The 22,789-nt window shown below is 44.8% G+C and overlaps 1 protein-coding gene across 1 annotated transcript in view; it reads right to left on the bottom strand.

Moving 5' to 3' along the window:
* SND1 (staphylococcal nuclease and tudor domain containing 1) overlaps positions 1 to 22,789 on the bottom strand; it is a 420,634-nt gene that overhangs the window by 180,696 nt on the left and 217,149 nt on the right. The window contains exon 13 of the mRNA XM_069588315.1: positions 16,740 to 16,850. Within this exon, the coding sequence (XP_069444416.1) occupies positions 16,740 to 16,850 (111 nt within the window). The remainder of the gene's footprint in view (positions 1 to 16,739; positions 16,851 to 22,789) is intronic.

Here is a 22,789-nt window from a genome sequence, read left to right as displayed (position 1 = left end):
GTTCCAATTCTAATGGAAATAAGTTTCTCCCAGGTAAACAGATAAATTGCCCTGAATGAAGCAATATTGTACAGAAGTCTTTTTAATATGGGGGAAGAAGGGCGTTTCTTGGCTGTCCAGTGGTTAAGAATGCAGTGCTTTCACTGCCTGACCTGGGATCAATCCCTGGTTGTGTAACTAAGATCATGCAAGCTGTGCAGCATGGCCAATAAATAATAATTAAATCGGGAAGAAATTAGCAAAGGTGCATTGAGAATAAGCCTCATTTTCGACCAGTCTCAGGTTGTAATGACAATGAGTTTAGCAGGGGATCCTCCAACACACATCTGACCACCTTTTGCATCCTAATTGGATTGGTCCAATCTCCCACCTTTTGCATCCTAATCCCTTGAGTGGTAGCTTCAGGGACCTGATCACTTATGTAACAGTGAGGGAACGCAGACTCAAAGGTAATGGTACAGCACTAAGCAATTAGTTAAGACCTTCACGAATACTTAGAGGAGGAAATGGCAATCCTCCACTCCAGGGTTCTTGCTGGGAAATACCACGGACAGAGCAGGCTATAGTCCATGGGGTTGCAGAGTCAGACACGACTGAGTGATTAACACTTTGTGCATACTGCCATGTAGGGAACATTTGTGTTTAGGGACAGAGAAAGATTCAGGAATGTGTCTGCTTCATGAACTAGACTTTCTAGGGTGTCCATATCCCAGAGAAAGTGTTAAACTGCCCAGACCAGGGTCGAGGTGTCGGACCCTCATGCTATGAACCACACTGCAGCCCTCCTCATTCTCAGGCTCCATGAACGAAGAGAACTAAGGTATTACTCTCAAGTCCTAACTTTCTAAATCCAATTCACAAACCAAACTGGGTGGGAGTTGCTCAGTGCAAAGTGGAACAGTCATTTCCTACATATGTGGCTCTCATCACTTGCCTCCTTTTCCACCCAGGGGACCTATCTCTTAACTCAACTTATCTGAAACATCCTCTGTTCAGAAACAACAAACAAAACACTTCCCGTTCTACTCAGATTCCATTCCGTGATGAGGGTAAGAAATCAAAATACAGAATTTAAAAAAACTGTAACTCGCTCTACTCTGAACTGTTAATGGAAAGAAAACATTCCCAAGTTCCTTGAATGCCACAGTTCCTCCTGAATTTGAATCAAGGCAAGGGCTTTAGACATTTCAAGTGGGTCAAAATTTCTCCATTTAATTTTAGACCAGTGCTTTATCATTCAGGGAATCTGATGATGACCACAGATGGGGGCTGATTCTCAAGGTTTAGCCCCCGGTCTCTTGGGAACTCCACACTAACAGTAGCTCCAACTCTTTGAGCTCCTAAGCCCTGTGTGTATCCAGACTGTGTTCTGTTTCTACAGTCTCCCCTGCCACCAACAAGCTTTCCCCATTTTGCTACCATAAACTCGAAGCAGGAGTCTTGGGAACAAACCTTCTGTGAGGCAGGGCAAGCTCACCGTCACCCCAATTGTAAGTTGCTTCCCTTCAGGGCGAGGCATGCTTAGCTTTCTGCAGGTCCTGTGGGGGCACAAACTGCCTACAGCCTTCTCCTGTTCTAACAATCAGGACAACTAAAATAAACGGACCTACCCAGTAAACAGATGGTTCATGTGAGAACATTGCTGAACGCCTGGCCTCTCCTAGGGGCTGGAGAGCACCTCATATACTACGAGGAAAAAAGAACAGGGCCTGGGCAGTAAGTCAGAAAACAGGTTCTTTGTAAAAGCAGAGGGATGGTAAACTAAAATTCTTTCTCTCTATGATCCCAAAGGAGCTTTATGACATAAGCAGAAATTTAGGACTTAACCAAGGTTAAACACACTACTCCAAGGGGAAAAACCATCATACCTCAAACAGAAAATATGGATAACAGTACGCATATGAGATCTGAAACAAACCAGAATTCTTTAAAATTAAGTCTTAATATTAAAAAGGCAGAGGAACTAGAGATCAAATTGCCACCATCCACTGGATCATAGAAAAAGCAACAGAATTCCAGAAAAACATCTACTTCTGCTTCCTTGTCTACATTAAAGCCTTTGACTATGTGGATCACAACAAACTGTGGAAAATCCTTCAAGAGATGGGAATACCAGACCACCTGACCTGCCTCCTATGAAACCTATATGCAAGTTAAAAGGCAACAGTTAGAACCTTACATGGAACAACGTACTGGTTCCAAATTGGAAAGGAGCACATCAAGGCTGTATATTGTCACCCTGCTTATTTAACTTGTACGCAGAGTACATCATGCAAAATGCCAGACTGGCTGAAGCACAAGCTGGAATAAAGACTGCTGGGAGAAATATCAATAACCTCAGATATGCATGACACCACCCTTATGGCAGAAAGCGAAGAGGAGCTAGAGTCTCTTGATAAAAGTAAAAGAGGAGAGTGAAAAAAATTGGCTTAAAACTCAACATTTAAAAAACTAAGATCATGGCATCTGGTCCCATCACTTCATGGCAAATAGATGGGGAAACAATGGAAACAGTGACAGACTTTATTTTCTTGGGCTCCAAAATCACTGCAGATGGTGACTGCAGCCAGGAAATTAAAAGATGCTTGCTCCTTGGAAGAAAAGCTATGACCAACCTAGACAGCATATTAAAACGCAGAGACATTACTTTGCCAACAAAGGTCTGTGTAGCCAAGGCTATTGTTTTTCCAGTAGTCCTGCATGGATGTGCGAGTTGGACTGTAAAGAAAGCTGAGCACTGAAGAATCGATGCTTTTGAACTGTGGTGTTGGAGAAGACTCTTGAGAGTCCCTTGGACTGCAAGGAGATCCAACCAGCCCATCCTAAAGGGAATCAGTCCTGGGTGTTCATTGGAAGGACTGATGCTGAAGCTGAAACTCCAATACTTTGGCCACCTGATGCGAAGGACCGACTCACTGGAAAAGACCCTGATGCTGGGAAAGACTGAAGGCGGGAGGAGAAGAGATGACAGAGGATGATATGGTTGGACAGCATCACTGATGTGATGGACATGAGTAGGACCTTGTTCCTAAAAAGATTATTAGATACTTGGTTGCATTCAGGCATTAATTTTGGAAAAACCTTCAAAGACTTCATCTTTTCATACTTTAGATACAATTGCTAAATCAGATAAGATTTCAGGCACATTTTGTACATTTCATTTATACTCAGGAGGCAATATCATATTTAAGGACTTCCCAGGTGGCTATCTGAAATGCAGGAGACCCAGGTCCAACTCTCGGGTCAGGAAGATCCTCTGGAGAAGGAAATGGCAACCATTCCAGTGTTCTTGCCTGGGAAACCCCATGGATAGAGGAGCCTGGCAGACTACAGTCCATGGGGTCGCAAAGAATCAGACACGACTGAGCGACTGAACAACAGCAGATCATACTTAAGCTGAGAAACAGTTGTTGTTAGTTTAACAAAGCAGAGACAAAAGTGAAAGTTTTTTTTATTATTATCTGTAGATACTAACTACAAATGCTGCCCCCCACCCCTCATCCAGGACAACCTCTAAAGAGTAAATGGTACACTGGACCCAGGCCGCACAGCCTGAGGGCTCACTGACAAAAGTTGCTGAACAGTCTCAAGCCCGCTCAGGGAGACTCAGGTCTCCCGCCCTGTGCGGTTGCTTTGGTCCTTGTTTGCCCACCGCTGCAGAAAGGGCCCTGGGTGAGCCATCCCCAGAAAACCTCCATCAGTCTGACACAAGGGCTTCTAGAGAGAGAGGATCTGTGGGAACAACTCAGTGCAGTAATACCTGCTCTTATCTCAAAGAAGTAAGGATCAAACACCAAGAGCGGTAGGCTCACCACAGTGCTGTTTCTGAAAGGAATATACTATGTACCTTTTTCTTCCAGGATGCAAAGTGCATATATGACATGCTTGTTTACTAACAGCTGTATATACAGAAAATGAAAACGAGATCCTGCTTCTGCTGGCTTGTCATGACTTCTTGGTGGGGCAATCCCTGTATCTTACATAATTCAGCCTCTGTGGCCTAGGTTTGGGGGCACTCTGACTTTTAAGACCTGGGAGGGTATAGAAGGTAGTGGGTTTGCTTTCCACCAATGCCCGCTCCACCGAGCAAATGGCGACTCCTCTCCCCACGCTTCCTGCAGGCTGAAACCACGGCTCAACATCCCTTTTCATTAGGCAAGGAATGAAACTCCTGACTTCTAAACTTCGCCTGCTGTGTCTGCTTAATAGCTGCTTTCTCACAAAGGCAGGCTGGAGCTCAGGCCGGCCGGGAGAAAGGAAGCAGTCGGGCAGAACGCAGCCTGTGCCTGTTGGAGGCTTTCTTCTCCAAGCAGCCACAGCACAAAGATGGCAACGACCAGTGTGTCAATAATGGACAGAAATCATTGCCAGCCGGGAAAAGTGAGTAACGTCTGCACACATACACAGAGGCAACAGTAAAGGAGAGGGACGAAAACTCTGCTTTTTAGGTTGCTTCTAGAAGCTTCTAGAAGCTATAGCGTGGGACAGGAACCCCATTCAGATCAGCAGAAAACTCTTCTTGTCAAGTTTGAAATTCTCCTGTATGAGATGCTACTGCTTTCCCACTAGAAGATAAAACCGTCAACTCTGCAAAGGCAGACATGGGTGTTGTTAAAAGGGAGCTTAGCCTGCTACTTAGCATAAAAGGATTAGAACCTAACACACTGTACAAAGAAACGGTCTGCTCTTCGGTTCTAGGGCCCTTTGCAGAAAAGCCTCCATCTCCAAGGCACAAGCCTTAGCACCACTGACATCCTGAATCATCAGTTCATCTTGTGGCAAAGAGGCCATGACCTTAAATTCAATACAACAATGGTAGACCGGTATTCTGAATATTTTTGTAAGTTTACAAAAAAAGTTCAAAGAATGTATGGTTAGAGCCAGCCTTAACCCAATCATAAAATAGTTGCCACATGAGGAATTTTTAAAACATAAAATTCAATTATTTATTTGGCTGCATGGGGTCTTAGTTGTGGCATGCTGGATCTAGTTCCCTGCTGAGGGACAGAACCCAAACCCCCTGCACTGGGGGCATGGAGTCTCAGCTACTGGACCATCAGGGAAGTCCCTCTTCTTGGGATTAAAAAAAAAAAAATTATTTTTATCTTTCGGCCATGCAGTGTGGTATGTGGAATTTTATCAAGTTCCCCAACCAAGTAATGAACCAGAACTCTACATTGGAAGCATGGCGTCTTAACCACTGGACCACCTTGGAAGTCCCAGGAATTCTCTACCTGGTGACTTCAGGGAGAATGCTGGGAGTACCTATGAACCAACCTGAAATAGTCAGAGAATTATATATGTGAATTTTTCTGGGGAATGGGAACTCCAACAGTTTCACAGAAAGAACCACTTTTCCATAAAAGGGATCTAAAGGAAACAAAGTGACGGAAAGCAGACAGCAGAGGCACGGGGAATGATGCGGCAAGACCAGGAGGCCCTGGCTGGCAACTCCCCTTTAACAACACTGTCTTGTTAACCAGGAAACCAAGCTGCCCCCTAACTCTGCTCTGCGTCCTTGCCTACAGCCAAGCCTTTCTTCCTTCCTAATTGAGCTCACTCGGCTCTGCTGTAACCCTCTTGGGCCAGGCCCACATCAATTTATTCCAAGATAACATCAGGACTATTTTAACTAAATCCTTTGAGAGTGCACACCACCGCTCCATGACTTCTTCACAAAATCAGTTCATCACTTTGCTCCCTTGCTTATACCCATAACAGAGACCCCCAGCCTGTGCCATCAAGGGGAAACCTGGCTTTCATGGGCCCATTTGTCTTCTCACGATTTCCACATTACTCCTAATCCAGTGAGTCCATTTTCTCCAGACCCTTACGTGCAAATCATTCATAGATCCACACTAGAGAAAAAAGAGATTTACAGCTTATCTGTAGCCACCACCTCATCCCAATCAATCATAAAACAGCTGTCACATACAAACTGCTAAATCAGGGGTTCTAGGTGGAGGTCTGTTTGAATACTGGAAGTATCTACAAGCTACTCTGAAGCTGGGTACACATCTGTGCATCACTCAGTGGAGCAGCCAGTTACAAATTGCAATGCGGTATTTCTGAACTGCATCATGCATTCACTTTATTTCTATAGCTAGACTACGGGCCCTTTGAGGGCTTGACTTCTAGCCTTAATATTTGCTATAGTATTTAATACAGAGCTATATTCACATAGTCTTAAACTCAGGGTCATCTAGTTCATTTATTGCACACCTGGTAAAGCTAAACAAATGTCCACTGACTAACACAGAGTGTGAAGATATTTCAGACTGGAGACTGGATAATGCCAAAGTGAGCACAGAGCACAGAAGAGTGAGCTTGTTGGCTTTCCTGGAGGTGCAGATTTGTGGTAAGATATATGCTCCAGGTTGCAGGCATCTTGGTTTCACTACTTGGAGTGGGGCAAGACAGAAGAGTTAAAAGCCTGTCCTCTGAGCAGAAGCACAAGGGCATCAAGATCAGAAGCCTCACGTTCCCCTCCTTAGGTCCCCGAGAGCTAGAGGAGGCAGTTGGCCATCTGAAAGGCAGTGATGGGAGCAAAGCCCCAGCTATCATGATCAATGAAACAGGACCAAGTGGCAGGACCATCAGAAGCACCTACTGGGTAGTACAGAGTATGTAACTATGGAGAGAGGGAAAGAATTCAAACAGAAAAGGAGGAAAAACAGAACAAAGAGCCAGTTAACTTGCTAAACTTCTAAAGAATCTTGCAAGGTATTTTTAGCTCACATTGATGAATACAGAGTTTCAACTGAAACAAACACAGCAGTGAAACACAGCAGCAAGCAACACTTTCTTCAGCTTTTTATACTGGTTTCTTGGCACCTGGAGGAGGCAACCAGGTCCTGACACTCAGAAAATAAGATGCGGAGCGTGCACAGGTGCACAATGGTGGGGCGGGTGTGCTAAGATGATGCCACTGTGTTGTCAATGGAATCAGAATCACTGATAAGACAGAAAAAATGGAGCGTACATAGTTGGGAAAGGAGGAAATTGAGTCCTACGGTCAAGGGGAGGCGGGAGGACTTATGAGGCAGCAGAGCAAATAACAAGGAACTCTGGGCAACCTCATCTAAAACTAATGTAAAAAGAAATGAAGATGTATTTCTGTTGTGCCGGGTGTGACAAGCGATCTGCTGTGCTCAGGTTAAGAGGGGAAAACTGAGCTCTGTGGAAGAGAACCACCAGGCAGCGCAATATTAGATTCATGAAAACATGAGCAGACGATGCTGTCCCAGGTTAGGGCCACAGGACTAGCAGCGCCCAGTAGAAATGGTCCGTGTCAGTCTCAAGTCTTCTTGAGGGGACAAGGCTGCAGAAAGGGAAGATTAGAGGCAATGACAATGGAAAACTGTCTCAATGACACTGGTTTTTATAATTTTTTCATGTCTTTATCACAGAGGCAATACAGGGCCAGAAAAAGTACAAGAAAGAACAATTCATAATTCGATTTCAAGATAAAAGCACCATTAACATAATTTTTAAGTGTTGATACACATACAGGTATGTGTGTGCGCTGTTGCTCAGTTGTGTCCGACTCTTTGTGACTCCACGGACTGAAGGCCACCAGGCTCCCCTGTCCATGTAATTTTCCAGCAAGAATACTGGAGTGGGCTGCCATTCTCTTCTCCAGGGGATCTTCCCCACCCAGGGATCAGACCTGCGTCTCTTGTGTCTCCTGCACTGGGAAGCAGATTCTTTACCACACCTGCACACTTTAAGAAAATTGTGGGCAAAGTTTAGCAATTGTTCTTTTCCCCCTCAGAAACAGTAACTAAATGAACACTTCCTTGTGTTGTTAGTTTTATTGCATCATTTTCTAATCATTGCACATAAACCTGTAACATGGACGCACATCCAATAATTTAACAACTGTCTACTGCTGGGCATCTCTGTGACTGTAGTATTCAGTGTAATACTTCCAGCCCTAGAAATAATGCCAAAGGAACAACTGTCAGGCATCTTACTAATTATTTCTTAGAATAAATTCATACAACCGGGACGGCTGTGTCATGGGTCAGTGAAGCACCATTCCTGTTTTGCACCTCCTTTCCCCAGGCAACCCGGACAGAGCATGCCTTGGCTTGTAGACTCTCTTTGTGGATAAACCCTTCGATTTAGGTGTTCGTTCCCACGTATCCTATATGCCCACTGGGATCTTCATGCCTATCACGATGTTCACAATTGTTTACTCGCTCATCCACATCCCCACCAGGCCATGTGTTTTTGTTTTCTCCTCCAATGCACCTGCTATTTGTTACTGTAAAAACAACACATCAGAGAAAAATGTAATGCCTTTCACTCAGTCAAAAGACGCAACAGACTTACTGCTGAGAAAATGGTTTTTCCAATGTGAGTACATTTACAGGGACCTGCTGGAAAAGATTCGCAGCCATCCACTAGAGATCTGGCTCTCTGAACTTGACCCAGAAGCAAGAGGCATAGGAAGTAAGCCTACTCAACTTCTGGGCCCAGAGCTAGGGGAGAGGAGCTGGGGGGCAGCATAGAAGATCACATTCACATGAGGGAATTTACAGGAAACTTAGATGCAAAGAGATCTACAAAAGAAAGAAAGCTCTGAAGGAAATTTCTCTCTCACAAGCTGCTATAAAATTCTGGGCATTGATGTATCAGTGATTAATTATTTGAACTCCAGTCCTCTGGAGAGATTTCCAAGGATTAGAGCAGAAGTAGGAGAGTGGCGTCTGTAATAGAGACTCAGCTCCCCAGCCACTCTGCCCCCTGATACCACAGATCACGTGAGAACAGCAGCTCTCAAGATGACCTCACATTAAATTAGCCGAGAGCTGGAAGAGGCTACTCAGAAGGAATCTGGTTAGAGAGTCACAAATGCAGAGCACGAGGAGGGGGCAAGGAGTCGAAGGGAATACAGAGCTAGTCAAGGGCTTGCTGAGAAACAAGTGTGGCTGCCCAGGAAGCACCACCAGGGCAGGCGTGCAGAGAGATCCAAAGCTGATCCCGTCCCCGGCTCAGTCTCTATCACCTTTGCTTAATGGTTACAATTCCAACTACTAAATTATTAATGTGCTGCAAAAAGGACACAATTTTGATTTTTTTCTTAAAACAAAAACAAAAACAAAAAACAGGAGTTAAGAATTGTTTAGGACAGTGGTTCTCAAATTTTAGTGTGTGTTAGAATTACCTGAAGGACGTGTGAAAAGAGATGGCTGGGGCTGAATTCCAGTTTCTGTTTCCATAGGTTTAGGGTGGGAAGATGTGGGCAAGACCTGAAAATTCACATTTCTAACAAGCTCCCAGGTGAAAATGATGTTGCTGGTCTGAGGACCAGACTGTGAGAACCAGTGGCTTAGGGAGTCAAGTTAGGAGACATTCAAAAATGGCAAGGATCAAATGTTACCGCTTTATTGCTACAACTTATTTATTTGGGATTAAAATTATACTCACAGTATGATAATCTTCAAATGTATTTTGAAATATGTTGGAACTATTTTGAAACCTCAGATACTTAGGGGCTATCTGAGAGGAGCAACAGCCTTTTAGCCAAAAGAACAATGAAATGGTGGAGAACAGATGAGGTGCTATGGGCAGATAAATGGTCACAGCTGGGTGGGAAGGGGCAGTGAACACCCAATTAATTAAAGATGTTAGTCAAGAACAACTTCCTCTGCAAGAATATAACCAGTGCACATTAACAATTACAGAAAAGACTGGGCAACGAGGACTTCTTCCTATGAGTTCATGACTTGACTGCCCGTACCTTGTGTACACACAGGAGCTAAAGCTTGTGGGTTCTGACTTTACCCCAAACCCCTCACACTAATCTTTGAGATGAATGTCACAGCTTGAGTCGTATAGGTTGGAACTGGGAGTAGGGAGGCGAGATAGGATGAAGAGTGAACAGATCCTCTTAATATCCTGAAAGAGAAAATTATTTGGAAATGGAGATATTATACAGCTCTCCAGAAGTGGCCATTTGTGCTGCCTTAAATGCAGATTGATTACTGCTATTTGGATGTTGAGTGCATCATCTCTTCTGAAGAAAGGGAAAAGCTAAATTTCCCCACATTCAGCTGTATCGTCAAATCACTTCCCCACACCCGCTCTTGTAATGCATTTTCCTGTTACCACATCCACTTGCAGGAGCTGATGTGCCCTGCTCCCCCATGGTGAAACCCCCCAACACTGACGCGTGCTGAATCTCATTAGCAACCTCTGGCTGTGCCACCTACAGGCAAGCCCCAAATCTGGTGGGGTGTGCGCGTTTGGGGTTATGGGAGAAAAAGAAGCAGTTACTTAAGAGAAAGACCAATCTCCTTCTCGAGCTGGCGTCCAATCTGTACCAGCATCCTGTAACACAGCCAGGTGAAGAGGGCAGCAGACAATTTACCCAACTCCAGCTTTTCACGACTCTGGGCTACAAAAACCCATCTGCACTCTGGTGCTACAGGAAAGGAAGAGAAAAACTTCAAATCAAAGCTCTGGTTTTCAGCAGTATTTGGTAGGATCTAGTTTTATCCAAAGAGAATGTTCACTTGGTTAGGTCATTAGATTGAAAGTGTGCAATCTTGGTTTATTTAAAGCTGTACCATTAAACGACTGAGCAGAACAGAGGTTGGATGCAAGAGATGAGTTTCAGGAAGGTGTCCTCATGGGAAATTTTAATAGAAATGAGAAAAGGAATAAAAAAGATGTAAGGAGGGCAGTGTTAATGATGCAAGGGAAAAAAGAGGAGGGGCTAAGAAAACAGGTAGGAAAATGAGAATAGGAAAAATAGCAACCCCCAGAGGTCCTATTCAATTATTCAACGCGTGTCCCTCCGAGACTACATGCTTTGTAAAGCTTCAGTCTGGTATCTTTTTTCTTCACCACCATTATCCCCTGTGCCTAGGACCCAGGATACACTCATGAAAATGGCAAAGAAAAGGAATGAATGCAAACCCATCATGTGCGAGAGAAAACCAGCCTGAACAACTGTACCCACTAGAGGAATAATTTATTTTGTTTGGAGAACTGGTTAACTCATGCAGTCTATACACTGGGATAGGATACATTAGTTTCAAATTTTCAAAAAACAGATTCAACCTCAACACCAGTTTTCTCAATGGATTGGTAGCAAGATGAAATCTGCTTCATACCAAGGCATTTCACAAGTCAAAACTGTGTCAAGCCAGCAATGCTGACCTCTTCCAATTAAAGCAATAGAAAGCAAAAAAGTGCTGGTGAGTAATTCTTCACATTTCATTCATAACCAGCATTGAAAATGCCAGTTAAATTGAAGGCACAGATAGGAAATACCTTATCGAAACATTTTGTGTTTGTCTAAGCACAAGGCATTTTTTTCCTCCACCTGTTAAAATTCTGTGGGAAAATCCCTCTATAAATCAAGGGGGGAAAAGTGGAGCTGCTCTGGCTGAATCAGGAGTGGGAGCTCAAGCACATTTCTCTCCCAGTGGTATTGGAAGTACTTCAACAGAAATGCAAAATACATTTACAATTCACTGCCCCAAGAGCACTGCTACCCGGAAGTCAGTAAGCCCACTGCAGACTCAGTAACTGTATCACCAAGAGAGATCTTTAATTGAAACAGATTCTCTCTTAATAATGACTACAGGTGTTTGCCTAGGAAAGAGTTAAGTTTATAGCCTTCTAATCAAAGTCTGTGATGGAAATGCCAACACAGATTTCCTGGAGGTTCAAGCTGGGAGAACTCCACAATAGGGAGGGTGCTGTCAACCACGCTGGGTAAAAGCGAGAGAGCGTTGATAGGATTTTAATGGTGTTACTGTCCAGTCGCTAAGATGTGTCTGACTCTTTGCGACCCCATGGACTGCAGCCCGCCAGGCTTCCATGTCCTTCACTATCTCTCAGAGTTTGCTCAAACTGATGGCCACTGAATCGGTGATGCCATCCAACCATCTCATCCTCTGTCCTTCCCTGACTGGTATTTATAGGGCTGAGAGACTAGAGATGCCAAACTTGGCAAGGCAGGAACACTAGTTGTTTTTGTTTTTTAAGAAAAGCAAAGTTGCAATCAGAAACAGGACTCCCTGCAGGGCTGGGGAGGACAAGGAGTCCACACAGCGCTGAGACAGGGCAGGCTCATGCTTGCTTCACCAAGAGGGAGGACAGGCCCCAGTTTCCTTAATCTGCAGTGTGCTGGCAAGGAAGAGAACAGGAAAAGATAAGAGTCTGCCCTCTTCTCTTCTCCCGAGATAACCCTAACCTCATTATGTATGTCCAGAATGAATCTAAATTCATTTAAATCTGCTCAGACACTAGGTTGTTCAACACAATTGCTTTCCCACTGTCAAGTTGGGGCATCAATTTCTTTTCTGAATATATACAGCCTATCTTGAAATCATAAAATCTTAGAATTAAAAGGTGCCTTAAAGGAATAAAGCCCCAACTTCTGAACCAACTTCTGTGTTGTCCTGCAATGAACCACCAAGTAAGTTTCCAGGAAACCTTCAAATATTACATTTTAATATAAAGTAGCTTTAGGAGAATGCAGACAGATGATATCCTACAGGTTGGGATGTCCAAGGAAAACAGGGCACACAGCCAGGCTTTGACTCCACACGTTACCAGCTTATCTTTAGTGTCCATAATGAGTTTGACAAAAGTCCACCAGGAAGGCCTGTAGAACGCTAGGGGAACTCACATTCTGTACTGTTTAAAATCAAACAACACGTATTATATCAAACACACAGAATTTGAGAGACTGTGTAATACCTTATAAATATGAAGGGTCCCTATAATGAATGACCCAGTATCTTGGAAATACCTAGGAAGGATATGTGACTCCCAACAGGAGTCAGAGCCCTGCCTTCAGCTTAGAATACTTTGTCAAGACAGACAAAGCAGCCAGCCCACTGGCCAAGAAATACTGAAGTCAGACAAGAATGAGACGTGTTGGGAAGTCAGTATGGGAGTGGAAAATTAGAATGATGCAGAAAGGACCGGCACAGTTGCCAAGGAGACCATGTGATGTCCCTGACAGAGGGCACCAAGTTCAGGAAAGTCATCAGCGTGCGGGTCAGCTGTACCAAGTTCTTTTTACTAAAAATGTCGAGGACACACACTGCAGCTCTCAAGGCTGGGACACAACCAGGGGCTTTTCAATGGAGCCCACGAGAGAAGCGAGGCCCCAAAATACACAGAAAAGTGCCAAACCCTTATCTTGCCGGGACACAAGGTAAGGAGGGAAGAGGCAGCCAATGATAGACAAGTGAACTAGAAAGGAAGGCCGCCTGCCGGGAACGAGGGGTTCATTTGTCCTTTAAACAAAAAAAGATGTGGCTTTCTCAAGATGCGTCCTGTGTTTGAGGCGTGTTGAGGGTTTCCCAAAAGCAAAGCGCCATTTGAATGAAGGCACGGCAAAGGGTCAGGCGCACACAGAACAGAGCTGTGGAGGGTACGGTGAGCTCGTTTCTGGCAGGCAGGTGGATATGCTTGAAAGCATAGGGAGCTGCAAATTGGCATTCTTCCTCTTCTGTCTCACCCGCTCTCCCGACGTGCGCCTGATGAGTCATTCCCTGAGCTCCCATCGGAGGATCTGAGAAAGGTCGGCAGATCATAGCCCCTCACAGAAGAAGCAGGGGCGGCAGGGCTCATCATTTCCTATGCAGGCAGCTGTGCTGACCCAAAGAGTTAACAGCCAAGTTAACAGGCTGCCCTTTCCCCAAAGCTTACAATGTTTCTCTAAAAGGATTAATGGCTGAGCAGCGCTCCGGGAAGCTAAGAGAGCATTGGGCACCATGGCCAAGACCACTAGTGACAACGAGAGAAGAAAATGGGGATCTGGGGCTCAGGGACAGAGAAGTCTCTAGGAATCACCATCCTTGGGTGACTCAAGATGACTGCTGGCCTTGCCATGTTACCTTCACCCACTTATTACTCATTCAAAGAGTTCCAAGATGAGTGACTTGCCCTGAACACAGCAGATGTTATTCATTCGCCCTTTGCTAAAGCATTAGATACAGTACCTCCAGAAATTTAACTTGGGAAATTAATTCAAATTGGTGTGGTTCAGTACACAATCACTGAAGATTAAAAAGGGACTGCAGGATGATAAACAAAAGACAGTTAAGTGACAGTCCAGGCAGTGAAAGACTGGGAGTCAACAGTAAAGCCATTCTTGTTTAGGGGTTCTATTCAGGGCCAAGGAATGGAGCAAACAACTTACTAATGAAATCTGCAGAGGACACTCAGCTGGGAGGTGGAGGAACCACATGGACAGGGACATAAAATTACCAGGCCGAAAATTGTAGGGGGGAAAAAAAATACAGCTTACCTATCCAGGGGAATTAGATAGATAGGTGAACTCAGAATGTGAACTCAGATCACATTCATGAGAAGGGCAGGGTAAGGGGCAGAGGCAGCAAGCACAAAGTGCTCTGACATGTCAACATGACATGAACACAGAAGTGCTGAGGTGACAGAGGGAATGTCTCCTAGGGGCTGGAGTGTGGATTAGGGCAACTTAAGATAAAGCAGCGTCCAGAAAAGAGGTGCCACCATTCCTATCTGGCAGGTGTTCCTGTCTTTCTCGAGGGGGCTGGCATCTAGAAGATGGTGTGGGGCCACCTTCCTGGGGCTCGTGGACAGCACTGCTCCTGAGGAGGGCTCACTTGCAGGTCACACGGGCCACTTCTAGCGCGTCGTGAGGTATGTACTGCCTCATGGCGGTGCCTCACCGGCCAGGGGAATCACTTGATAGCTCTCTGTTTAGTCAACCTGTCACAGGGCCGTGGCCCCAAAGCCAGTTTTTCCACCATCAGTCTGAAATCGGTGGCTCAACACAATTATCTCTAGGCAGCTCATTGCTTTAACAGGCAAGCATCTTGTTACATTCCATCAGCTCAAAATGAGAACCGGACTGTTTTCTTCTTAAAACCTAAAAAATTTCACCAACTCTGCATACTCATTAAACATTAGAGCACAACACAGCTACTTCCGACAGCATAATAAGAGCTTGCTGTGGCCTCACTTTCCGGAGCAGCTAGGCAAATTATTTTCATGCTCACCTGCCTGTCAGAGTTAAACATTCACTAGTGGCGGAGAGAAGGCAGAGCGGAAAATGGGACTCAAGATCCCATGGAATGGCTAAGGGCTCCCGCTAAGCTGGCAAGGCAAGACTGCTTCTTCGGATACCGTCAGACCAACTGAGCGTGCCCAGCAAGAACCTACCCCCGAGTCCCACATAAAGAACAGTCTAATCATTGCCCATTTCCTAGAATAGCGAGATCATCAAAAGTACTTGAAGTGTGGAGCTGCATTTCCCGCTATGGGTCCTTTCAACCCATCGGTTTAATAATAGTACAGGCAGGGAGAAAAGCCTAAGATGTGAGGGAGGATTAAAGAGAAACATCAGTTATGGGCTACACATTGTATTATTATGTCTTAATATTTTAATGCGTTTATTTGGTTGCACTGGGTCTTAGTTATAGCATGTAGGATCTAGTTCCCCTGACCAGGGATTGAACGTGGGCCCCCCTGCACTGGAGCAGAGTCACAGCTACTAGACCACCAGGGAAATCCATGTGGGATTATTTTACACTAGACATTCAACAACCAAAGACACCGAACTTTGTGCTTAAGAATGAAGTCTTAGGCAGGTCCTCCAGGGAAAATCCCACGAGAAAAGAATCCAAAAAGCCATAGCAATGCGACAGGCTGTTCTCCTGGCTGACGTTGTGTGACATCCTACAGATGCCCTATCCATCAGGATGTGACATGGTGTTGAGAGGTAACTGTCTCCTATCAGGTCAATGTTCTGGGCCAAAGAGCAAGAGAAGTGATGTCAGGGACGAAATCTGAGTCACAGATAACACGGGCTCAAACTCATTCCTCCGTGAACCATGGAGCACAGGCTGGCAACTAACAAACTTCTGGACAAACTCCTAGGTCACAGGAAAGTGTCTGCATGAGACAAGTATCTGAAGCCGCTCTGAAACAATGGGTATATCTTGGTAGAGTGCAGCAGTCTGCTGAGCTCTGGATCAGAGCAGGGATCCAGCAATGGTCACTGAGCTGTTGCTGTTTCCAGGGAAGGCTAGAGGAATTATTCTGCTCCCAGTCCCGTCTGGTGACAGAAGGACCCATGAGAAAGAGCCCCGAGAAAAGTCCCTGCTAAGAAATACTGCTGAGCAGCATGCGTGTCCTTGGGGCAATCAGCCACAGGGATGGAGGACAAAAGGAAAATGTCACGGGGCTTCTCACAAACGCTCTCCTGCCAGCTGTCAGAAGTGTGACACCCAAACTCATTCCCTAATAAATGTTTTCATTTCCTTTGTACATGATGAAAGGTCTAGAGGTGGTAAGTGGGAGGGGCTGGGGAGCAGAGGCCCCTGGAGGGATGAACCCGAGGCAAACGTCCTGCACAGTAAGCAGGGCTCCACGGTTTGTTCCTGGGAAGGAAAGGATGGTGGAGATAAAAATATTCCACATAGCATTTACACATCTGTTCACTTTACAACATCTTCTGGGAAGATTACATCTCATATATGCCTTAATTTTGCAAATTTTAAAAAACAGAGGCCCCAGCGTGCTTAACCTGGGTTAGATTGCAAGTATGAAGTGAGGCCCCTTTTATCTTGAAGAGGAAAAGCTACAATCATAAAAGAATATGGGCTTTCTCAGAACGTTGCTTTCCATCACATTCTGCTCAGGGGCAGGCAGGGGAGTGGGAAAGAATAAAGTGAAGCTGGGGGACCCAAGGCATTCACTTTAATAATTAGGCATCTCACCTGGCCTCGGCGGCGAGCAGTTCATCATAGTGAGAGGACCGCTGATCGTCATCCTGCCGGTATCTGATCACCGTGGCTAGACCTTTGCTGACAAGGGCCTCGGCAATGTTTCTGAAACAGAAAAGACAGGTCAGTGAGCACTCAAGGTGCATATGGGGCTCAGTCAACAGCAATAACAACAGTTAGCACCTGGAGGTCTTAAGGCATCCCAGCAGAGGGAGGGAGTTCAAGACCAATGAGTTGCTAAGCTGGAAATCCAAACAAAAAGGGGGAATAACCAAGTCCCCTGGCTCAGCATTTTTTTTCTGGTTAGTACAGTCAGATGCTATATCAATCCGTACATAAAACCTGGCAGAAAATATCTGTAAAAAGCCCACATTAGGCAGGGCTATTTACAGAATGGTATAAACAAGTCACTACCCTCAAGAAAAGTCTGCTCTAAAATACCAGGCACACAGATAAAAAACAAAGCACATAAAAGCATGACCTAAATTTCCCCAAATCTCTTTTCTAGCCTATACTGGAACCAGAAAATACTGTGCTCCAGTTTGGCAAACTTAGAAACACTGGTTTCATGGAACACTCAACAGTGTGTCTTTTCTCATTAGAACCCTGGACACTGACTCTCCGCTGACTCCAAGCAGGCCTGGGTGAGGTGAGGTTAAGAGAATTGTGGGGTGGCAGAGGGGTGGTGCTGGGGTAGGATGAAACACCTTCATTAAAAGCGGCATGAGCGAGGGAACAAAGTAAAAAAGTAGAAAATCTCAGATGACCAGTTTTGAAGCAATACTCCCTACAGTCCTTTTAGGACCACAGAATATTCAGATTAGAACCCTGCTTAAAAAAAAAAAAAAAATTTCAACGTGCTGTACAGTCTCTTCACTAGAATAAGATAGCGGGGCCACTGTAAGCGACTTTCATCTACTCAGAAGAGTACACTGGAAATGATGCTCGGACAGCTAATGAAGCGTTTTCGCCTAGTTCCTCCTCAACCGGAAAAGGGAACTTCGATGGGCAAAAGTGAAACTGCAGAAACAGATTTTCAAAAGTTAACCTGTAGCAAGTAACTGCAAAACAAGAGGCACGGTATCACTGGGGGAGAGCGGCAGTTACGTCTTTCTTTGTGTCTGTCATAAGTACACCAAAGGACCCACTCAGACCATCTGGTGAGCTGCCCTTTAGGGAGGAGGGATGGTAAGGAATAGGCTACTGTACCATATGCTATGATTTAGTGTTGCTGGGGAAGGCAGTTAACTCTCAGCACTCTGGTGCTCTCAGACTCCCAGCCTATGGGGATGCCGTGAGCTGGGCTAAACCAGTCTACGGGCATGCTCAAGCCACTTAAGGGTTCTCTTCATCGAGGCCCAGGGATTTACTTTAAAAGAAAAAAAGAAAAAGAGAGGGGGGAATATGTTCAGGGAGATAAAGAAGGAAAAGATGCTGTGGCTGATTCTCTTCTCATTATGTGCCCCTCTGCTGCCTGTTTATCTACTGCCAGCAAGATATTAATATCTCCAAACTGCCACGGAATTAGCACTTCTCAAAATCCACTCCCACAAAGAGGCTGCTTTGCTGGCCACCCTGTCTCCTGAGTCACCACATAAGCGTGCTGGCAAACGCTGTCATCACCGAGCTAGGTTTGGCAGGATGGAGAATGCCAGCAGCCCCAAGTTAGCAGCTGTAGATGGGGAGAATTTAACTAAGGGTCTCACCCAAGACCCAAGAGGGCAGGAAAGAGGCTCTGCCCACCAAGAGGCCAGAGGGATGGCTGGGACACGCCCACCTGCAACAGGTTGTGAGGGCTTAGTGTGATTGGAAATGCCAGAACAACAAAGACATGTTTGGTACTGCGTTTGGAATAACAAAGCATTGACATTTTACAGTCGATATGTGGGGTCTGGAACAGAAAGCTGGAATAACAGAGCAGGCGAGGGAAAAATCCACACAAATAAGCTTCTATATGAAAAGCTGGAGAATACAAAGCAAAACAGTGCAAATGTTTAATGATCCATCCTGGCTAATGCTGCTCCAATCAATTCACAGTATTGAACTGAGTTCCTGCGTGTCCAGCAGAACCAAGGACACAACCCTTTCCTCTCCTGCGGGCTTCTCACCCTCTAGATCCTGCCAGCAAATATCTGCAAACCAGTTAGGGCCTCAGATTCTAAACTCCATGACCTGCCCATCACCTCTAGTCCCTTCTCTCCAAAGCTTCAGTGCAATCCATGTTTTCTTAGCTTCTTTTCCCTAAACACAGACTTTTCCTGGAGAACGGCTGCAATGTTAGTGCTCAGAGGCACGGAAGGTAAAAACATAGGAAACAATGGCAGATATGACTACAGGGCCCCGCCCATGAGCCAGGTGTGTGAGAATCACACCGCGTGCATTTTCATCTTGGTATGTGTTCCCCCGTGAAATCATGCCATATTACAATTAATTCATCACCCATCTTCCAACTCAAACTGATAAGGTCGAAGAGGGCAAAGGCTATGTCTTTCTTGCTCTGTAGCCAAGTATGAGAAATACATTGCTGGAACATTCTTATCCTAAGCGTTTATTAGCTAAGCTTGCCCAGCATAGAATTAAGAACAAAAGCTTTCAACATGCCTTCCCAGCTTTTGTCATTCTCCTCCCCATTATCTAAGACTTGTATTTAAAGAGAATGAAAGGGAGACAAATAAAATGGAATTAGCCGAGATCCGTGTACTTGACTCTCATTCATTTCTTTGGGCCACTAATGAAAGGTCAGGAGATTTCCCTCTGGCCAAAGATGCCTCAGAACTCGACACTGGTGTACTGATTAGTTGCCCAGTAAGGAAAGAGAACATTAAATTATGTGCCATGACATTATGCTGCTTTAGACAAATTTATAAATTCTGCTTTCTTGCGTGTATCAGTAATTCTACTCCAATTACACATGTCTGGCTCGAATGGATAATTCACAATCAGCATACAAAAAGGGACCTAACAGTCTTGAAAGTCTAACAGGAAATCATCTCTCTCTGTATCAGCTGGAAACAGAAAGAGAGTAAGTGCTGGACTTGAAATGCTTCTCCAAGCTCAAGGAGAATTTTAGGTTATATGGGAAGTGAACTGTTTCCACCATGCAGGATCAGATGTTCCTGAGAAAAGCAGAAGCAACATGGGTCACTTGAGCTTTCTCAAAAGATCTCCATGTACCTACATCCTCCCTGTCCACTCGTTTCCACAGCAAGCAGGTTGTAAAAAGCATCTACTTTCTCATTATAAGATACTTTTGAAACCATGGGGTACTGTATTCTGCCAATCTGGAAAAGGTATGCTGTGCCCATATATGAGCATAGGATTTTTGAAACGTAGATTTCACTCACAATAATTACTTGATCACACTTTTGCCTGCCTTCCCCAATCCCTACACCCCAAACCTAAGATTAGAAGCAATAATATATACAGAGAAGGTCAGATAACTGACTAAAATTAACTAGATTACTTAAAAGTAGGGGAAGGAGGGGATAATTTTAAAACAATCTTACAGAAAAACTGTACATACAATAACAAAGAACATGCCAATCTCTCATTCATTTGAGAGCAAATGACCTGTTTACACCATCATCCCCCAAACCATTAATGTTATTTCTGACAAATCAGGATATTTTTCGACATAGTCAGTAAATAATGACTTGAACCAAGATATCGATGTGGACACATTATTGCCATCTAACATACAACCCTACTCAGATTTTGTCAACTGTTCCAATAGAGAACTTAGGGGAAAGCGGACCTAGAGCAGAATCAGGTTTTGCATTTTGTTATCCTGTGTCCTCAGTCTGGAGAAGTTCAATCTTTCTTAGTCTACCACAGTCCGGAAACTTCTCACAAGTACAGGCCAGTAATTTTGGACTGTCTGATGTCTCTGTGATCAGCGGCAAGTTATGAATCTTTGGCAGGAATGTCACAGAAGTGATGCTATGTTGTTCCTGTGGCCTCCTTTGAAATGACGTGTGATTTACTGATAATGTTAATTTTGATCACTTGATTCAGGCAGTGTCTACCAGGCTTCTCCACTATGAAGTTACTCTCTTCCTCTTTATAACAGGTACTGAAAAACTATGTAGCTTTTAAACTCCGAAGTTATTCATTTATTGATTTGTAGAGGTTTATGGTCACAAAATATTTTATCTAAAGAGCCATATAATCCATTACAATTGTTATTTTTTTCTGATGCTGAAATTATTCCCAATTTGGCCAGTGGGAGCCGGGTCAAGCTGGCTCCTGTGTCCTGTCATCCTTTGAGCACTTCCTTGCTTTCAGGCCACAGTGTGTTCCAGGCTCATCTTCCACTGTTTTCTGCAGCTCTGAAATCAGCCATTTATCCAAATAGTCCACATTTACATTTTTATCTCCATACACTTATTTCTGTATCTATAACCATTGAAAACCATGTGTGGCAGTCATGAAAACGTGCCTCTCGGATCTCTGACTGCAGGAAGCATAACTGACTGACAGCCCCAGCTGCTGTGCTCTGAAACCCATCGCTGTTTCCGCCAAAGCTACGCTTCCCCCCAGCTGCTTCCAGCCAGTGAGTGAGTGCAGTGCAGACACTGCAACCGGCCTGCTGCTCAGAGCCCTGGCCATGCTCTGAAAGGGAGCTGCAGCTTTGAGCACGCCCCCTCACCTTCGCTGGGACTCCCAGGACTGCCCAGCCCGATTAGATGTTTCCAGTTCAACTTTCTAGCCTTCCCTTTTCCACAGAGGCTAACCATTCACAGCCTCTGCCAGCTCCTTTCCCATTTTCTCTGTTTCCCCCAATTAACCTCTTGTCTATTTCATCCTGTCTTGGCATCACCTTTTTAGCACACCATGAGTTCACAAAGGTACTACAACTCCATCCAACGCTTCAGGGCGCATGCAGTTCTCTTCCTTTCCTTATCTGTACATCCCTTCTGACTGTGAGAAGCCTGCCTTCCACTATCCTTAATACTTTCACTTACGTGAATAATCTTCTCTGCATACACATACAGCGTCTCACTTACACCTTCTTTGACTTCCACGATTTGGTCCTAGTTGCCATGGGCAGAGGAGCCTGGCGGGCTACAGTCCATGGGGTTGCAAAGAGTCAGACATGACTAAACGACTAAGCACAGCACATGGTACAGCTAATTTAAAGGGTATACGCTACTTGTCAAAAGAGAAGCTAGGGTAAACGGATAAGTAAATTTCAAGAGTGCACATAAAGCATAATACCATTACACACACACATACAAACACACTTCATTCTCCATCTGAGTAAGGATAACAGATAATTCTCAATGGCTCTGGCTCATAGATCTCTATCTAGCTATTTGAGCTTAACATTTTCCACTTAAAAAACATCAACATTTTATCAGTCACTGAGGTGTCCATGGAGATTAAAAAGCAGAATATTTCCTTGAGGCAAATGAACACGTGGACACATATTCAGAATAAAGTAAGCCCATAAAGAAATGCTTTCACTCTATTATGGAGTCAAGGCTAAAGGAAACGGTTGAAAGACCACAGCTCAATTCATGTATAACAGTCACATCACCTCTAGGAGAGGCACCGTCTCACGTGTGCGCTTCCACCCACACACACGCATGCACTCCCCATATGATTTTTCTACAATAACTTCAAGGTCCCATGGGTCGAATTTCATAAACTGAGCGTACAATGTACCCCATGGCTATATATTGTGAGAATATGATCCAACAAGGCATGAGGCATATAGACAGGGCCTTTGTCACCCGCGACCCATAAAGGCTCCAGTATCTTAAGCTGGGAAACTGACTCCACTTCCTTCCACACTGGCTGGAGCTTCACCACAAGGATGTGCTTCCTCACAAGTTCTGAGATGAAGCGTCCTGGCTGACAGGGCTCCTCAGTTTATTTCTAATATATCAGATGGCTCATCTCATACCTCAGCGCTGTGGGGCTGAACCACAGGGAACCTACAGAGTGCAAGGGGCAGCTAATGTCTTTCTTTGCAAATAGGTTAGAGACCAGGAAGGAGGGAGAGATCATCCTAAGACTGGGTAATGAGGCAGGAAGCAAGC

The sequence above is a fragment of the Ovis canadensis genome, chromosome 4 (genome assembly GCF_042477335.2).
Source record: "Ovis canadensis isolate MfBH-ARS-UI-01 breed Bighorn chromosome 4, ARS-UI_OviCan_v2, whole genome shotgun sequence".
In the NCBI taxonomy this organism is placed as follows: Eukaryota; Metazoa; Chordata; class Mammalia; order Artiodactyla; family Bovidae; genus Ovis; species Ovis canadensis.
Note: the sequence above shows the minus strand (reverse complement) of the source record. Positions and strands in the feature narration are given on the sequence as shown.